Here is a 14,387-nt window from a genome sequence, read left to right as displayed (position 1 = left end):
CTTGTACTTAAATACTAGCAAAGAAGGCAAACTAAATACCCACTATACTTAGAGATCCCTTGGATAGAATGAGTTCCTTAAGTATGCTTTAATTACCAGTAAAAGTAATTCTGCTTTTTTTTTTCAGATAGGGAACTTAAGACAGAGAGATAGTGTGACTGAGTTACTCTGCTAGTCAAGTACACACTGAGATTCTAATGAACCTTAGAAACTTGGTTCCTAGCCCTGTAACCTTAATGATAATGATGGTGATGATAGCTGCCACCCATATAACTCTCTAAGATATAGAGAGCATTTGTGTGTTTTACCTCACTTGATCCTCAGAATAATCTTGTACTGCAGGCACTACCTATATTGTTATCACCATTTGGCAGTTGAGGAAACAGATTCAGATAGGTTAGCTGTTAGTGACTTGTCCAGGGTCACACCTGCGAGTGTTTGAGGCAAGATTTAAACCCAAGTTTTCTTGACTCCATGTCCATGCTGCCTCATCTTAACTGTTAATTGGGTCACCAAAGGATGTGAACTTAGAAATAGAAATTAATAATTTAGTCATAGACAGGTACATTACAATTGTCCTAAAATGTTTAAGTACTTATAACTTTCTCTTTTAAAATAAAAGCTCAGGTGCCTCAATAAGCATTTATTAAGCACATACTCAATATATACATGATTGTATGTGATACACAAGGGCACAAATAGACTAATAGTATAAAATTAAATTTATGGATGGTGTGATCATTGCTATCTTCTTTACAGTATTTCATTTTGATCCACTGTGTGCCGTTCTTTCAGAGCATACCTCAAATACAACAGAACCCTTTCATAGCATGCATAGTTTGATATTACAAAATCCAGATATTCCATGGGCTAAATTATGCCTTCTATACAGAACAGCTATAAACATTATTAGTCCAGTGATAGCATGGTTAACTTCAGCTGGGAAGGATGTTACTTGTGCCACACCAACACCAGTGAATTAAAGGGGTTTCACTAGACTGTTTCAGAGAAAAGTAGTTAATGGAGTGGCACCTTCCAGGCAAAACTGTGTGATATTTTTATCACTTAAATAGGCCAGAAATTAAATCTCATTTCACTGAAAGATGTAGTTTTGAGTTGTTTTATCATCTGCCACTTGATTGACAAATATCTAAACCTAGGAGTGTAAGTCTTTGATTTTACTTTTGGTTTGATTTTGTGTATGTGTTGGGTTTTTTGTTTGTTTGTTCATTTTCAGAAGGGGGAGGGTAATATTATCTGTGGGAGTATACACTCTACCCTCTCTGTAAGGTTTGTTGTAAGAATTGCATCATTCGCCATTACAGCCATCCTCATTCCAGAGCATCTGTGCATTAACTTCTGCACTTTGGGCTCCTTTCATTGGTGTGAAGAGGGTGGAGTGTATTGCATCTATTCACCTTTCATTTGTGTGTTTGATGTGGCATTTATATTAAGTAGGAGTAATTTTTTTTCTGATTTTTTTTCTTGTGTCACCAGTGCACCTATTCCATTCTTCCATCGCTGTGCTCCTGTGAACATTTCCTGCTATGCCAAGTTTGCAGAGGCCCTGATCACCTTTGTCAGTGACAATAGTGTCTTACACAGGCTGATTAGTGGAGTAATGACCAGCAAAGAAATTATATTGGGACTTTGCTTGTTATCACTAGGTAATTGTTTTTCTCATTCTTAGCTATTACATAGAACTGCAGTAGGAGACTGTTCTGTTCTTTGGCCAGAGTATGAATAAAAATTGGTGATAAGTTTTCAGGAAATATATAAACTACTCAGAGTGACAAGGACTGCTTCAAAGTATATTTACTTGTACTCTGAAATTCGCTCCCTCTTTTTCTTTTTGTGGAGATAACTTTTTCAGAATTTGACCAGCCTTTGACTAATGGTGCCCTTTTGTTATGGAGGGGCAGTGCCTTCACAATACTGTGTCTTCAACTTGCTTCCAGAAAACCTATCTTTTAAAAGAAAATAGGAGATAGTCAGTCAGTTCTATGTGTCTGATAGTATGGAAATGAGTTTTGTTGATGGTGCCTTATAAGTATTTTTTTTTCTTGTGTTACATCAAAGTACCATTGATGAATTTAGGAAAGCCCTACTCATTGACTATTGAGTTTCCTGGACATGAAGTAGACTAAGATGAAAAGTGTTCTCACTTTGTTTTTCAAATAAAAACTCTGCAGATTAAAATACAATTATATCTAACCATATTTAATATCAGACTTTCCAGACTAGTAATATCTTAGTTGAGACCTATAAATTATAATAGGAAAGAGTGTGTCCTTTATCACATTAATATATCATACTTATGTGTACCAATGCGTACTATATTAAAGCTGTTGACTTCAGTCACAGAGTTAAGAGAAAATCTATCCAAGTTTTTCTGGCAATTGTGGAGTATTTTTGCTCAGGTCACACTGACCCAATTGAAATAATACTCTCTATGTGAAAAATCTTCTGTGTTATTTAAGATTTCCATCTGTTTTGGTTCTTGTCTTTTTATTGCAAAATTTAAGACTAATAATTCAGAATATTTATTTGGGTTTGCAGATGGCCCAGAGAAAACTAGACTTCTTCTCTATTTCTGTAATAATTATTGCTATACTATTTTATACCAAGTTCCTTGTATATTTAAACACTGTAAAAAAGAAAAATTCACAGACTATAAAATCAGTGGTTGTCATATTGTATACTATTAATCTTTTAGAAATGTTTAACATTGTCACTGGTGGCCACTTTTATATCAGAATAGTTTTATTTTGTAACACACATATTATATATACGTGAATAAATAGTATATATTTTTTAAAAACAGGGATATTTTAATTATCTTTTTTGTGAAATGGGCCTTTACTTCTTGTGGGATGACATGACAAAATATGATCAAGCTATGTGTTTCTGAAATACAGCTGTCCATGATCCTGACTCCCCTTTTTTCCCTTTTGGCACACTGAACTCCAGACTGTGTCACAGGTGGCAGAGTTTACTTCATAACTCTTGTGTACTTTCTTTGAATGAAAAGCTTTCACAAAGTGCCTGACCTCACTTTGAAAGTGAAACCAGTGGCAAGTCCGGGGAAAAGGGGATAGGACATTGCATTTATGAGCCATTGTTTTTTAGCACCACCCCATGGTGAATGTGCAGCTTTTTATATTAATTGTAAATCTTAAAATAGTAGAAATGAGTAGAGTAAAGACAATGTAGTATATTCCTTTATGTCCTCAAGTAGAGCCTTCACTAAACTGTTTGATCTTTTTTTAAATATAAATTTATTTCTTTTTAGTTTTCAATATTCACTTCCACAAGTTTTTGAGTTCCAAATTTCTCACCCCTTCCCCCACCCCAAGATGGCATGCATTCTGAATACCCCTTCCCCTGGTCTGCCTTCTCTTCTATCTCTCCCCCCTCCCTTCTCTTATCCCCTTCCCCTTCTATTTTCCTGTAGAGCAGGATAGACTTCTGTACCCCATTTCCTGTATTTCTTATTTCCCAGTTGCATGTGAAAACTTTTTTTTAAAACATGTGTTTTTAAAACTTTGAGTTCCAAATTTGCTCCCTTCCTCCCTCCCCACCCCCCCCATTGAAAAGGCAAGCAACTCAATATAGGTTGTACATGTGCAGTTATGCAAAACACTTCCTTAGTAGACATGTTGTGAAAAACTAACTCTGTTTCCCTTAATCCTATCCTGCCCTCCCATTTATTCTATTCTTTCTTTTGACCCTGTCCCTCCTCAGAAGTATTTGCTTCTGATTACCCCCTTTCCCAATCTGCCCTCCTCTCTATCACCCCCTGCTTTCTTGTCCCCTTCTCCCCCTATTTTCCTAGAGGGTAAGACAGATTTCCATACCCAATTGAATGTGTATGTTATTCTCCTTAAGCCAAATCCTATGAGAATAAGATTCCCTCATTCCCTCTCACATTCCCCTGTTTCCCCTCCACTGTGAGAGACTTTTCTTTTCTGTTTTTTTTTGGTGAGATAATTTACCCCATTCTACCTCTCCCTTTCTTCTTTCAGTATCATCCTCTCGCATCCCTTAATTTTACTCTCCAGATATGACCCTTAATCTTCAACTCACCCTGTGCCTATCTATCTATCTATCTATATCTATCTATCTATACATACATATACAATTTTTTTCCTTCAACTACCCTAATACTGACAAAGTTCTCATGAGTTAAAATATCATCTTTCCATGCAGGAATGTAAACAGTTCAATCTTAATAAGTCTCTTATGATTTCTCTTTCCTGTTTACCTCTTCATGTTCCACTGGAGTCCTGTATTTGAAAGTCAAATTTTCTGTTTAGCTCTGGTCTTTTCATCAGGAATGCTTGAAAGTCCTCTATTTCACTGAATGACCATTTTTTCCCCTGAAGGATTATACTCAGTTTTGCTGGGTAGGTGATTCTTGGTTGTAATCCTATCTCCTTTGCCCTCCGGAATATTATATTCCATGCCCTGCGGTCCTTTAATGTAGAAGCTGCTAAATCTTGTGTTATCCTGATTGTGTTTCCACAGTACTTGAATTGTTTCCTTCTGGCAGCTTGTAATATTTTCTCCTTGACCTGGGAACTCTGGAATTTGGCTACAATATTCCTAGGAGTTTTCCTTTGGGGATCTCTTTCAGGAGGAGATCTGTGGATTCTTTCAATTTCTATTTTGCCCTCTGGTTCTACTAATCAGGGCAGTTTTCCTTGATAATTTCTTGAAAGATGATGTCTAGGCTCTTTTTTTGATCATGGCTTTCAGATAGTCCAATAATTTTTAAGTTCTCTCTTCTGGATCTATTTTCCAGGTCAGTTGTTTTTCCAATGAGATATTTCACATTGTTTTCTAATTTTTCATTCTTTTAGATTTGTTTTACAGTGTCTTGATTTCTCATAAAGTCACTGTCTTCCAATTGCTCTATTCTAATTTTTAAGGAAGTATTTTCTTCAGTAATCTTTTGGACTTCCTTTTCCATTTGGCCAATTTTTCTTTTTAGGGCATTTTCTCCTCATTGGCTTTTTGGACCTCTTTTGCCATTTGGGTTAGGCTATTTTTTAAGGTGTTATTTTCTTCAGAATTTTTTTGGGTCTCCTTTAGCAAGCTGTTGAGTTGTTTTTCATGATTTTCTTGCATCACTCTCATTTCTCTTCCCAGTTTTTCCTCTACTTCCCTTACTTGCTTCTCAAAATCCCTTTTGAGCTCTTCCAAGGCCTGGGACTGATTCATATTTTTCTTGGAGGCTTTGGATGTAGGAGGTTTGATTTTGTTGTCTTCTTCTGGTTGTATATTTTGATCTTCTTTTTCACCAAAGTAAGATAGTATGGTCTGACTCTTTTTGCGCTGCTTGCTCATGATCCCAGCCAATTACTTGAGTTTTAAACTCTTTGTTAAGGTAAGAGTCTGCTTCCAATGTGGAGAGTGTACTGTCCCAAGCTTCAGGGGTTTGTGTAGTTGTTTTCAGAGATACTTGTAGGGACCTGTAAATTTTCAGTTCTACCAAGGTGGTATGATAGGGGGCAAGGTGTTTACTCCTTTCCTGGCCTGTGACCACAGGTATTCCTTTCTGTCCCATAACTGTGAGGAGGGGTTCCTCTCCACAGCCACTACAAGCTCCACCATGCCTCCTCAGCACTGCCGCCCAGAACTGTGACCCAGATCCACACACAGGCAAAGCAAGAGATCCCTGCCTCAGCACTGGCAAAGAGATCCCTGCAGTCCTTCTCTGATCAGCCACTGGATTCCCCCTCAGTGTCTGGGCCGGACCACTCCCAGCCCGGCGCTGTAGACCTTTCTGATAAGTCATCCAGGTTGTCTTGGGCTGGAAATTTGTTTCACTCTGTCTTTTTGTGGGTTCTGCTGCTTCAGAATTTGTTTAGAGCCATTTTTATGAGTATTTGGAGGAGTTTGGGGGAGAGCTCAAGCAAGTCACTGCTTTCACTCCGCCATCTTGGCTCTGCCCCTAAACTGTTTGATCTTAATCTGAATGCATATGCTACTTTAATTGAATCAACCTATCTAGAGGGAAGTAATTTTTTTCTTATTACAAACATGTTATGTCATAACTGTCTACATTTGTTTGTTGGCGTGTGTGTGTACATGTAAGTTCTACCCTGCTGCCTTTTGAGACCTGCTTCCTTTCCTGTGGTAAATCCACACTATTCATTGTGTGCTCATTAAGTCACCATATGCATCTGCATGGATTTTTGTCTCTTGTTTACATATGCACAATTTGTTCTTTTGTTTTAGTTGTTACTGTTTTTCAAATGGCAGAATTAGCTAATTCAAAATGATGACACAGCCAAGGTTTTTCCTTCTTATCCCAGTGGAAGTTATACATTAGTCACTTCAGAGAATCTGTATTTTTTCTGAGAAGGAACTCCCTTCCCTCAGCTACTTTGATTGAAATAGACTAATGCTAAGTATTTCTCTTAGTATTTTATTGTGATTTAGAGTAGTTGCCCTCTGTCTTCCTTGGAATAATTGCTCTCTGTCTTCCTTGCAGTTCTGTCCATGATTTTGATGGTGATAATTAGGTACATATCCAGAGTGCTCGTGTGGATCTTAACAATTCTGATCATATTGGGTTCGCTTGGTAAGCTGTTAATTTCTTTGTTGTTGAGAAATTTGACTTGACTGTTAATATTTACACTTACTTCCCCATCATTGCTAATATGTATAACATTCTTAATGAACTTCTTTTGAGCCTCATGGACTCGTTTCTGTTGCCAGGTGTCTATTACGAAATGAGCAACATCTAGAAGGTAAACTTGAAAATTAAGAATGTCTAGGTGGACCTTCCCAAATGCAGTTCTGTCACTCTTACATAGAGTTATAAATCATTAACTCAGATAAAATGGGAGGTTCATTGGTATTTGAAATAAGAGGAAGAAGAGATGCCCAAGAGGAGATGCTGTAAGGAAAAGCAAGCAGTTGGACATTTTCTCCTGCCAGATATAATATGATATGCCCTTCCTTCTTCTCTTTTGTCTTTTCTTTCATTTTATTTCTTCCAGCATACTTCCCTTGTCAGGTGAGTTGGCTCTTCTTTCCTTTTTATTTTTGCACTTCTCAATGCCTGAAGCAGCCCTTTCTGAGGTGTTGCAGCTCTTTCTAGTTGGCAAGTGTTGCTGGTGTGGTGTAGTGTGTGTGTGTGTGTGTGTGTGTGTGAGAGAGAGAGAGAGAGAGAGAGAGAGAGAGAGAGAGAATGACTTGATAACTCATTCTTCAACTTGTTCTCCTCTCATTTTATTTTTTCTCCTGTTGCCTTATTCCTGGACTGTTCTTTTACTTTCATTCCCTCATGTAATTTTTGAATGGCTTTTCTTCTTTTCTCACCCTATCCCTCAGCTAATTCTCTGATCCTCACTTGGTTCTCATAATCCAGTCTCTTCATCCCCCTTGACCTACACATGCTCAAAGCATCTTGTCCCTCTTCATCCTTGCCAGTGGTATAGAAACCATTTCTGTTTTTTTCCCTGATTCTCCCTTAACTTCAAAGATATTCATCAGTAGAGCTGGGGAAGGCTAGCCTGTTGCACTACAGACTTTATACATGTCTGGTATGGGAGAGGATATGGTGACGAGAGGTCCCATCATGTTAGTCAAGTGCTGCAGTAGCAATCCTTTGCCACCTCTTCCTTTGAATGGTGCTGCCAGTGTACCATGGGGCACCATATTCTTTGGCGCTGCTGAGGACCCAGCTAACTTAAAATTTGAATCGGCGTATTCTCTTGTGCCAGTCATTGCAAAAACATACTTTTTTGCCCTCAGGTGGCACAGGTGTGCTGTGGTGGCTGTACGCGAAGCAAAGAAAATCTCCCAAAGAAACTGTTATTCCAGAACAACTTCAAATAGCTGAAGACAATCTCCGGGCCCTCCTTATTTATGCCATTTCAGCTACAGTGTTCACAGTGAGTGTTTGCTCTTGTTCTGGTGTGTGCTTGGGTGTGGTTCTTTTCTTTTATTTGTTTTTCATTTAGACTAGGTTCGTGATGGGAAAAACTTCTTACATTTTTTGCTTTGTTCTCTTGGTCATTATAGACTGCTATAATAGGATAAATATAGAAAAATCTCCCTCCCAACCCCAAGTTTTCATGGTTGTTCTTAGTTGTTGAGCTAAACTCAAGAGCTTTGCACCACTTTCCCTATTTTATGATTTCTTGTTTGTCCTACTGTCATTTTCCACTAAAAGTTTATTTCTAGAAATCAGAAAATATTGCAAACACTCATTTTAGTTGGCGTTGATTACAAAAAAAGTTGTAATTTTTTAAGAAAAAAAAGGCCTCTGTGTATTCATTGCATTTTCATATTTCCTGGATATTTTTCATATTACTGGCTTTTTCTCAAATTTTTCAGTGTAAACTTTTCCTATAGTATTACAAATTATGAAAATAGATAGAAGTTGCCTACTGTCTTTTTTTAATGAAAGTATATGGCTAAATAGCCAGTATTTATAACTCTTTCTCCCCTCCCCCCAGCTTCTCCACTGTAAAGGATGAGCTGTGACAGTCCACACCCTGTAGTCTTCTGAAATGGTTACCTGATCCTAGGTCTTAGAATAGTGCTTTACCCCTGATAGACACTTACTAAATGTTTGAATCAAAGTGAATCCTAACCATTGTTCCCCTATTAAGTCCCTTATGCCCACTACCATTATAAAAATAAAGAAATCCTTCACTAGATTTTTCCAGACTACACATGAATGAAGTATCATAGAAGGCGACTTGTGTTCTTTGTAAGATGTGATCATATCTGAAAACAGCATTGACCGATAAATGTCTGCTGCGTTGACACTTAAAAGAATCTGTATGACTATAGGGCTCCTATGCTACTACTACAAACCATCCTCTGAACTTGGAGGTTGGTAGTAGCTATGACATGGTGCAAAGATATGTCTGCCACACTGGTTATCTCTAATGCTGAGGAGCAGCCAGGAAGAAATAGGTGGGTGGCCTCTTAAAGAAGGGCAAGCAGCTGATTTTTCTATATCCATCACACTAAAGTTTAACAGGGACCTTTTGTGTAGTACCTCATTTTATCCTTATGACAAGCCTCCAAGGAACATAGTATAAGTAGTATTGTTCCTATTTTCCAGATAAGGAAACTGAGGGCCAAAGATGGAAGTAACTTGCTGGCATGGGCAAGTTGCAGAGCCAGGAACTAAAACACAGGTCCTCCAGTTTCAAGCCCAGTACTCTTTTCATAACGTAATGATTATTGCCTCTTCAAAATTACTTTCTTCTATTAAGTTATTATATTTCCTCTTTAAAAAATATATATACACACATATTTATGTTTATATCTATGTGTGTGCATGTGTATATTGTCTATCTCATGGCACCTAGTACAGTGCTTTCAGCCTTACTTCAGGTATTAATTGAGGCTGATTGGATAGTGATGGATTAACTTGCTATTTCGTGTCATTGGATGTTAAGTTGTTTGCAGTTAAGACCTGAATCTGTTCTAGAATAATCCAAGAATGATGCTTTGTGCTCTTTAGGTTTTTGGATAACACTGTTGAATGATGGAAATACTGATTATGTTAATCTATTTAAATTAAGATGTTATAGCATTCTTGGCTTGATTTTTCACCCCCTAAAATGATGACTGGATGTCTGTCTTTGCCCAGGTGATCTTGTTCTTGATCATGTTAGTAATGCGCAAGCGTGTTGCCCTCACCATCGCCTTGTTCCACGTGGCTGGCAAAGTCTTCATTCATTTGCCACTCCTTGTCTTCCAACCGTTTTGGACCTTTCTTGCCCTTCTCCTGTTCTGGATGTACTGGATCATGACGCTCCTTTTTCTTGGCACTCTAGGTAAGAAAGCATGATATTGTATGTTTTAAATGGTAAATTTGGTTAGTTATATTTATTGTAAGAAATTAAAATACATGAAGAAAGCAGTGAACCTTCCAGCAGCTGCTGGCTGAGGTTTAACAAACCACCAGGATTGCCAGAGCTGTGATGGTGCCTCAAATTGCCAATGTTACAGGCTTTTAAAACAAATCCTTGGGATATAAATACAGATGAGAGAAGAAGTGGGAGTCCATTCTAGTTCTGAGTAGTCATTTTACTGATTTTGGAACTTGGATTCAGTCCAAGGTCGATCCGAGAATCCCTTCCAATCCATAGCCAGGTTAACCTGAAAATAGTCCAGACGTCAAAGGCATCCTTCCAGATCAGATTAGAACCCTAAGACCTGCCCTCATCCAGACCTACAACTCAAAAGCTGGACCTGAACTAAATTAACCAAATAGAGTAGGAGGAGGGGAAAAATTATTTGGGTAATAAACTTGGTGCATTTGCTTTGCTTCATAACCCATTTTGAGGATTTCTTCTGTGTCTGTATATTAAAGTATTCTAACCTAGCAGAGGGATGGGTATGGAGAATAGCTGTTTCATTATACTGAAAAGCTCTATATAATTATTCTTTTTTGTGTGTGCTTTTTGGCAAGGCAGTTAAGGTTAAGTGACTTGCCCAGGGTCACACAGCTAGTGTCAAGTGTCTGAGGCCATATTTGAGCTCAGGTCCTCCTCACTACAAAGCTAGAGCTCTTTCCACGGTGCCACCTAGCTGCCCCTAAATAATTATTCTGTGAAATACTTAAAGAATGTATCCATTCTAATTTAAAGGTTTCTTATGGAGATGGATTGTGATATGGAAAAAATTAATTGATGTGGTTTCTAGTAGTGAACCTGGTAACTCTTATGTATTGAGCTCAGCCTATTAGCTGTGTAATAAAAGATTACCTGAATCTTGACTATTAGTAATTTCTGTGGTTCTTTTAAGGTTTACAAAGTGCTTTCTTTGAAAAAACTGAGGGAAATAGGTAGTTCAAGTATCATTACCCCGTTTAGAGAGGAGAAAACAGACTTAAAGAGGTTATGTGACATGTGATCAGATAATTAGTAGGTTTCAGAAACAGGACTTGAACCCAGGAATTCTGACTACAAGAGAAATGTTTTTTCTATTGGGCCATTTGGCCTCATTTTACTGGACATGAATACATTTACAAACCACCATCCTGTGAGGAGAAGTAGATCAATATGAGGGTTATTTTGATTTGGTTGTTTTTTGATATATGTTGCCCTGCATTTCATAGTATAATGTGATTTAAAGCTAGATCATTTAATCACCCTCATTTTACAACAAAAGAAATTGAGACTAGAGATGTAAATCACTTGCCAAAAGAACTAGGTGTTCTGTCCTCAAATTCAGTGGTTTTTATACTGCGTTACACCAGTTCTTCTCATTCATTCTTTTACAAAGAGAATGTGTACCATAATGTGTACGGAAAAGGCTCTGTCCCCAGCTACTTTTTCCATACCTTCAGAATTTAACAGAAAGAAATTGAAATAAAAAGTTCCTCAATCACCTCAGCTAGCTCTTATGTTGCATTCTACCTGAGACAAAGCCAAGGGATATCAATTTTTAGGCCACCTTAAGGTTGAAGAAAGGTAATCCCTGACTAGGGGCACAGGCAGTGGGGTCCAAGGAATGGGTATAAATAAGAAGACCAGTTTTCATAGGTAGGGATACAGGGTCCCAAATTCTGAAATCAATTAAAAGTCAGAATGTCAGTAGTGCCTGGGAATTGTCCAGTTCTCTAACTTAACTTGATTTCCCAAAGCATAGGTATTTTTATAGCTACTTGCTTCCTCAATCTAGTTTAGTTAAGGACAGTTAAGCCTTTTTCTGAGTCATCTGCCCCTTTTGGGCGATCTGTTCAGGTACCCCTATTCCTGATTTTTCACTTGTTTCCTATCATCCTTGGCTTCATATTCTCCTTCCATCATATGGGCATCCCAGCAGAACCTGGGCAGGCAGTATATACAAGAGATTGGTCTCTTTCTTCCATTACCTTTGTATTCCCAAGGCTAATTGAAGTCTCCTAATCTTTTATCTTCTAGACCTGACCATTGCCATTTTTCCTACTTAGCAGCAAAAATGGTGACCAGATCTTACTGAGCAGCATTTGTATGTGATCCTGTATCCATAGCTATTGTTAGCTATCTGTCTATCTATAAAAAAAAATTTTAAATCCAGGCCACTATAATATGGCCAAGAATAAAATATTAAAAAACCTAGTATGGTTATGATTTCTTTAAAGCTTTGCCCTACTAGAATTTGAGTTGATATGATAGGATAGTAGCATGTGGATTTTTCTCAGTCAGATTTTTTTTGGTGTGTTAGCTTAAATTTGGTGTGTTCACTAAGTGAATAGCTAGTAAACTTTGAGGGTTTTCTTTTTTTAACTTAAAAGTTCGTAATTCATCTCAGAATCAAGTTAGCACTTTAAAATGTTTGCAAACTATAATTTTCATTTTGCACAGTAAGTCTAAAGATAACATGAAGTATTAACAAATATATGTCATTCATTTTTCATGAGACCATCTTTAAAATGAGATTAGACTTGACGATCTCCAAAGTCCCCTTCACCTTTAAGTCTTATGATTCTGTGATGTTATTGGCCGAGCAGTTTTCACTGGATATTTTTCTAATCAATTCAGCAAGTATTTATTGATTGTGTACTATATTCAGAAGAAGAAGAGTTCTTTACTGACCAGAGCAGTGTGAAGGAGTTGAGACTAAAGCTTGGTCTTGAAGAGTGTGTAGAATTTAAAGAGGCAAACTGATGGTGGAAAAGGCTTTTCAAATGGGAGAAACAGGAATAAGGAAGGCATTCTGACTAGAGTGATAAAAGAGATATGAATTAGGCCTGATTATTGAGAAACTTGAATGCCAGCTAGGAATTTGAATAGTCAGTGTATGCAGTTTTCTAGGTTTTTAAATGAGGGAATAACAGAAAGTTTGCTGTAAGGGATAGAGTGCTAGAGCTGGCATTAGGAAATTTCAGGTAGAATTCCACCTCTAACATTTCCTAGCTTCCTGACCACAGGCTAGTTGCTTAATCTAAAGTTGTTCATGTAATGCCTGTAGTACCTAACTCAGAGAGTTGTTGAGAGACTCAATTGAAATGATGGATGCAGAGGACTTTGATGCTCTAAATAAACATCAGATGATGATGATGATGAGGGTCTGCTAGGGTGTTGATAATGCAAACTACCAATGAAGAGAAGAATTGAACATAGTGAATAGTCGAAAATGACTCACGTTTTCAGGCCTAGGTAAAGGGTGGTATGTATCACAGATAAAAATGGGAAAATTAAGAGAGAATTGTTTGATGTATAAGTTAAGTTATCTTTTGGACATTGAGTGTCTTAGATTTGCACAAATGTTGCTTCCCCAATTGTTTGATTTTTTTTATTTTATTTTTTTAATTTCCACCAATCATTTTTATTCATTGTATGCCATAGCCTCATTTCTAGTGTCTCCTTAGGGTTGCTACTGTGGACTGCCTTTCAGTTGAGACCAATATATTATAAAAATCTTTGAGGTCTTTGTATATTTAAAACCATTTTGGTGGTTAGAGTAGGAGTGTCCTATGTTGATCTACTTACATTAAAATATCTTCTAAAGTAGACAGTGCTGGAATGAAGTTTTAATGTAACTATTTCCTTGAATTGCTTTTTTTAGCATTATAAATTTTTCCTATTTAGATAATATATTTCCTTTGTTTTAATTAGTTTTGTTCATACATAATAAAATTTAGATGATAATCTCCTGTAAACTCCTTAATCATCCTAATGAGTAAAATATTTTGGAAACATTATAATTTTATTTTAAATTTGAATGGTTTAGGAATTTTACATTAATCTTCCCTTTGTCATTGTGTGGGACCTTTTGATTCTTTTAGCCCTTTCATTCTTACCAAATATATATTCTTCTGGTATGATAATAGTGCTTTTGAGATGCACAGTTCTTTCCATCTGGCTGCTACTTTCAAAACAGAGTTGTGTGTTTTAGTAGTCTAAAGGTGTTTGACAAGTTTAATAAAGGCAATCCCCCCATTCTATAACATTGTTGTAAAAGACCTATCGAAATAAATGACTGAAAAATTTGAATTCAGACCTCTGTCCTCACAATGAAAAATTATCCTTTCTTCCCCAAATCACTGTACCTGGAAAGTGGCTATCCTAGAGAGGTAACTATTTATTTCAATATCATGAGTTCTTAAGTTACTAGTATTCAAGAGTCTGTTTCCTTTCTCTTCCATTATAATACTGTTTCAGAAGGAGCCAGTGCTAGGGAAGGAAAGTGAGAGGGGGCTCTTGGGAAGGAAAAGAGTGTGTTCCTGGCTTTCATAACCTCATAAGTTTAGAGATGGAAGGAATTTCTAGGGCTATCTAGTCCAACACTCTTATTTTACAGGGAGGAAATGGAGGCTCAGGGAAGTTACATGACTTATCCAAGGTCACACAGTTTAAGGTGAGATTTGAGTCCAAGTCCTCACTGAGAGCTCCTACATCAATGAAAATTAGAAATTTTGT

The 14,387-nt window shown here is 37.2% G+C and overlaps 1 protein-coding gene across 2 annotated transcripts in view; it reads left to right on the top strand.

Moving 5' to 3' along the window:
• Positions 1-14,387, top strand: part of SLC44A1 (solute carrier family 44 member 1) — a 213,510-nt gene that overhangs the window by 163,667 nt on the left and 35,456 nt on the right. For both annotated transcript variants that reach the window (XM_020995459.2, XM_020995458.2), the window contains exons 6-9: positions 1,498-1,667; positions 6,500-6,589; positions 7,768-7,907; positions 9,626-9,812. In XM_020995459.2, coding sequence (XP_020851118.1) covers positions 1,498-1,667; positions 6,500-6,589; positions 7,768-7,907; positions 9,626-9,812 — 587 coding nt within the window. The remainder of the gene's footprint in view (positions 1-1,497; positions 1,668-6,499; positions 6,590-7,767; positions 7,908-9,625; positions 9,813-14,387) is intronic.

The sequence above is a fragment of the Phascolarctos cinereus genome, unplaced genomic scaffold (assembly GCF_003287225.1).
Source record: "Phascolarctos cinereus isolate Bilbo 61053 unplaced genomic scaffold, phaCin_HiC Scaffold_4;HRSCAF=312, whole genome shotgun sequence".
NCBI classification, from domain to species: Eukaryota; Metazoa; Chordata; class Mammalia; order Diprotodontia; family Phascolarctidae; genus Phascolarctos; species Phascolarctos cinereus.
This window is presented reverse-complemented; position numbering and strand designations above follow the sequence as displayed.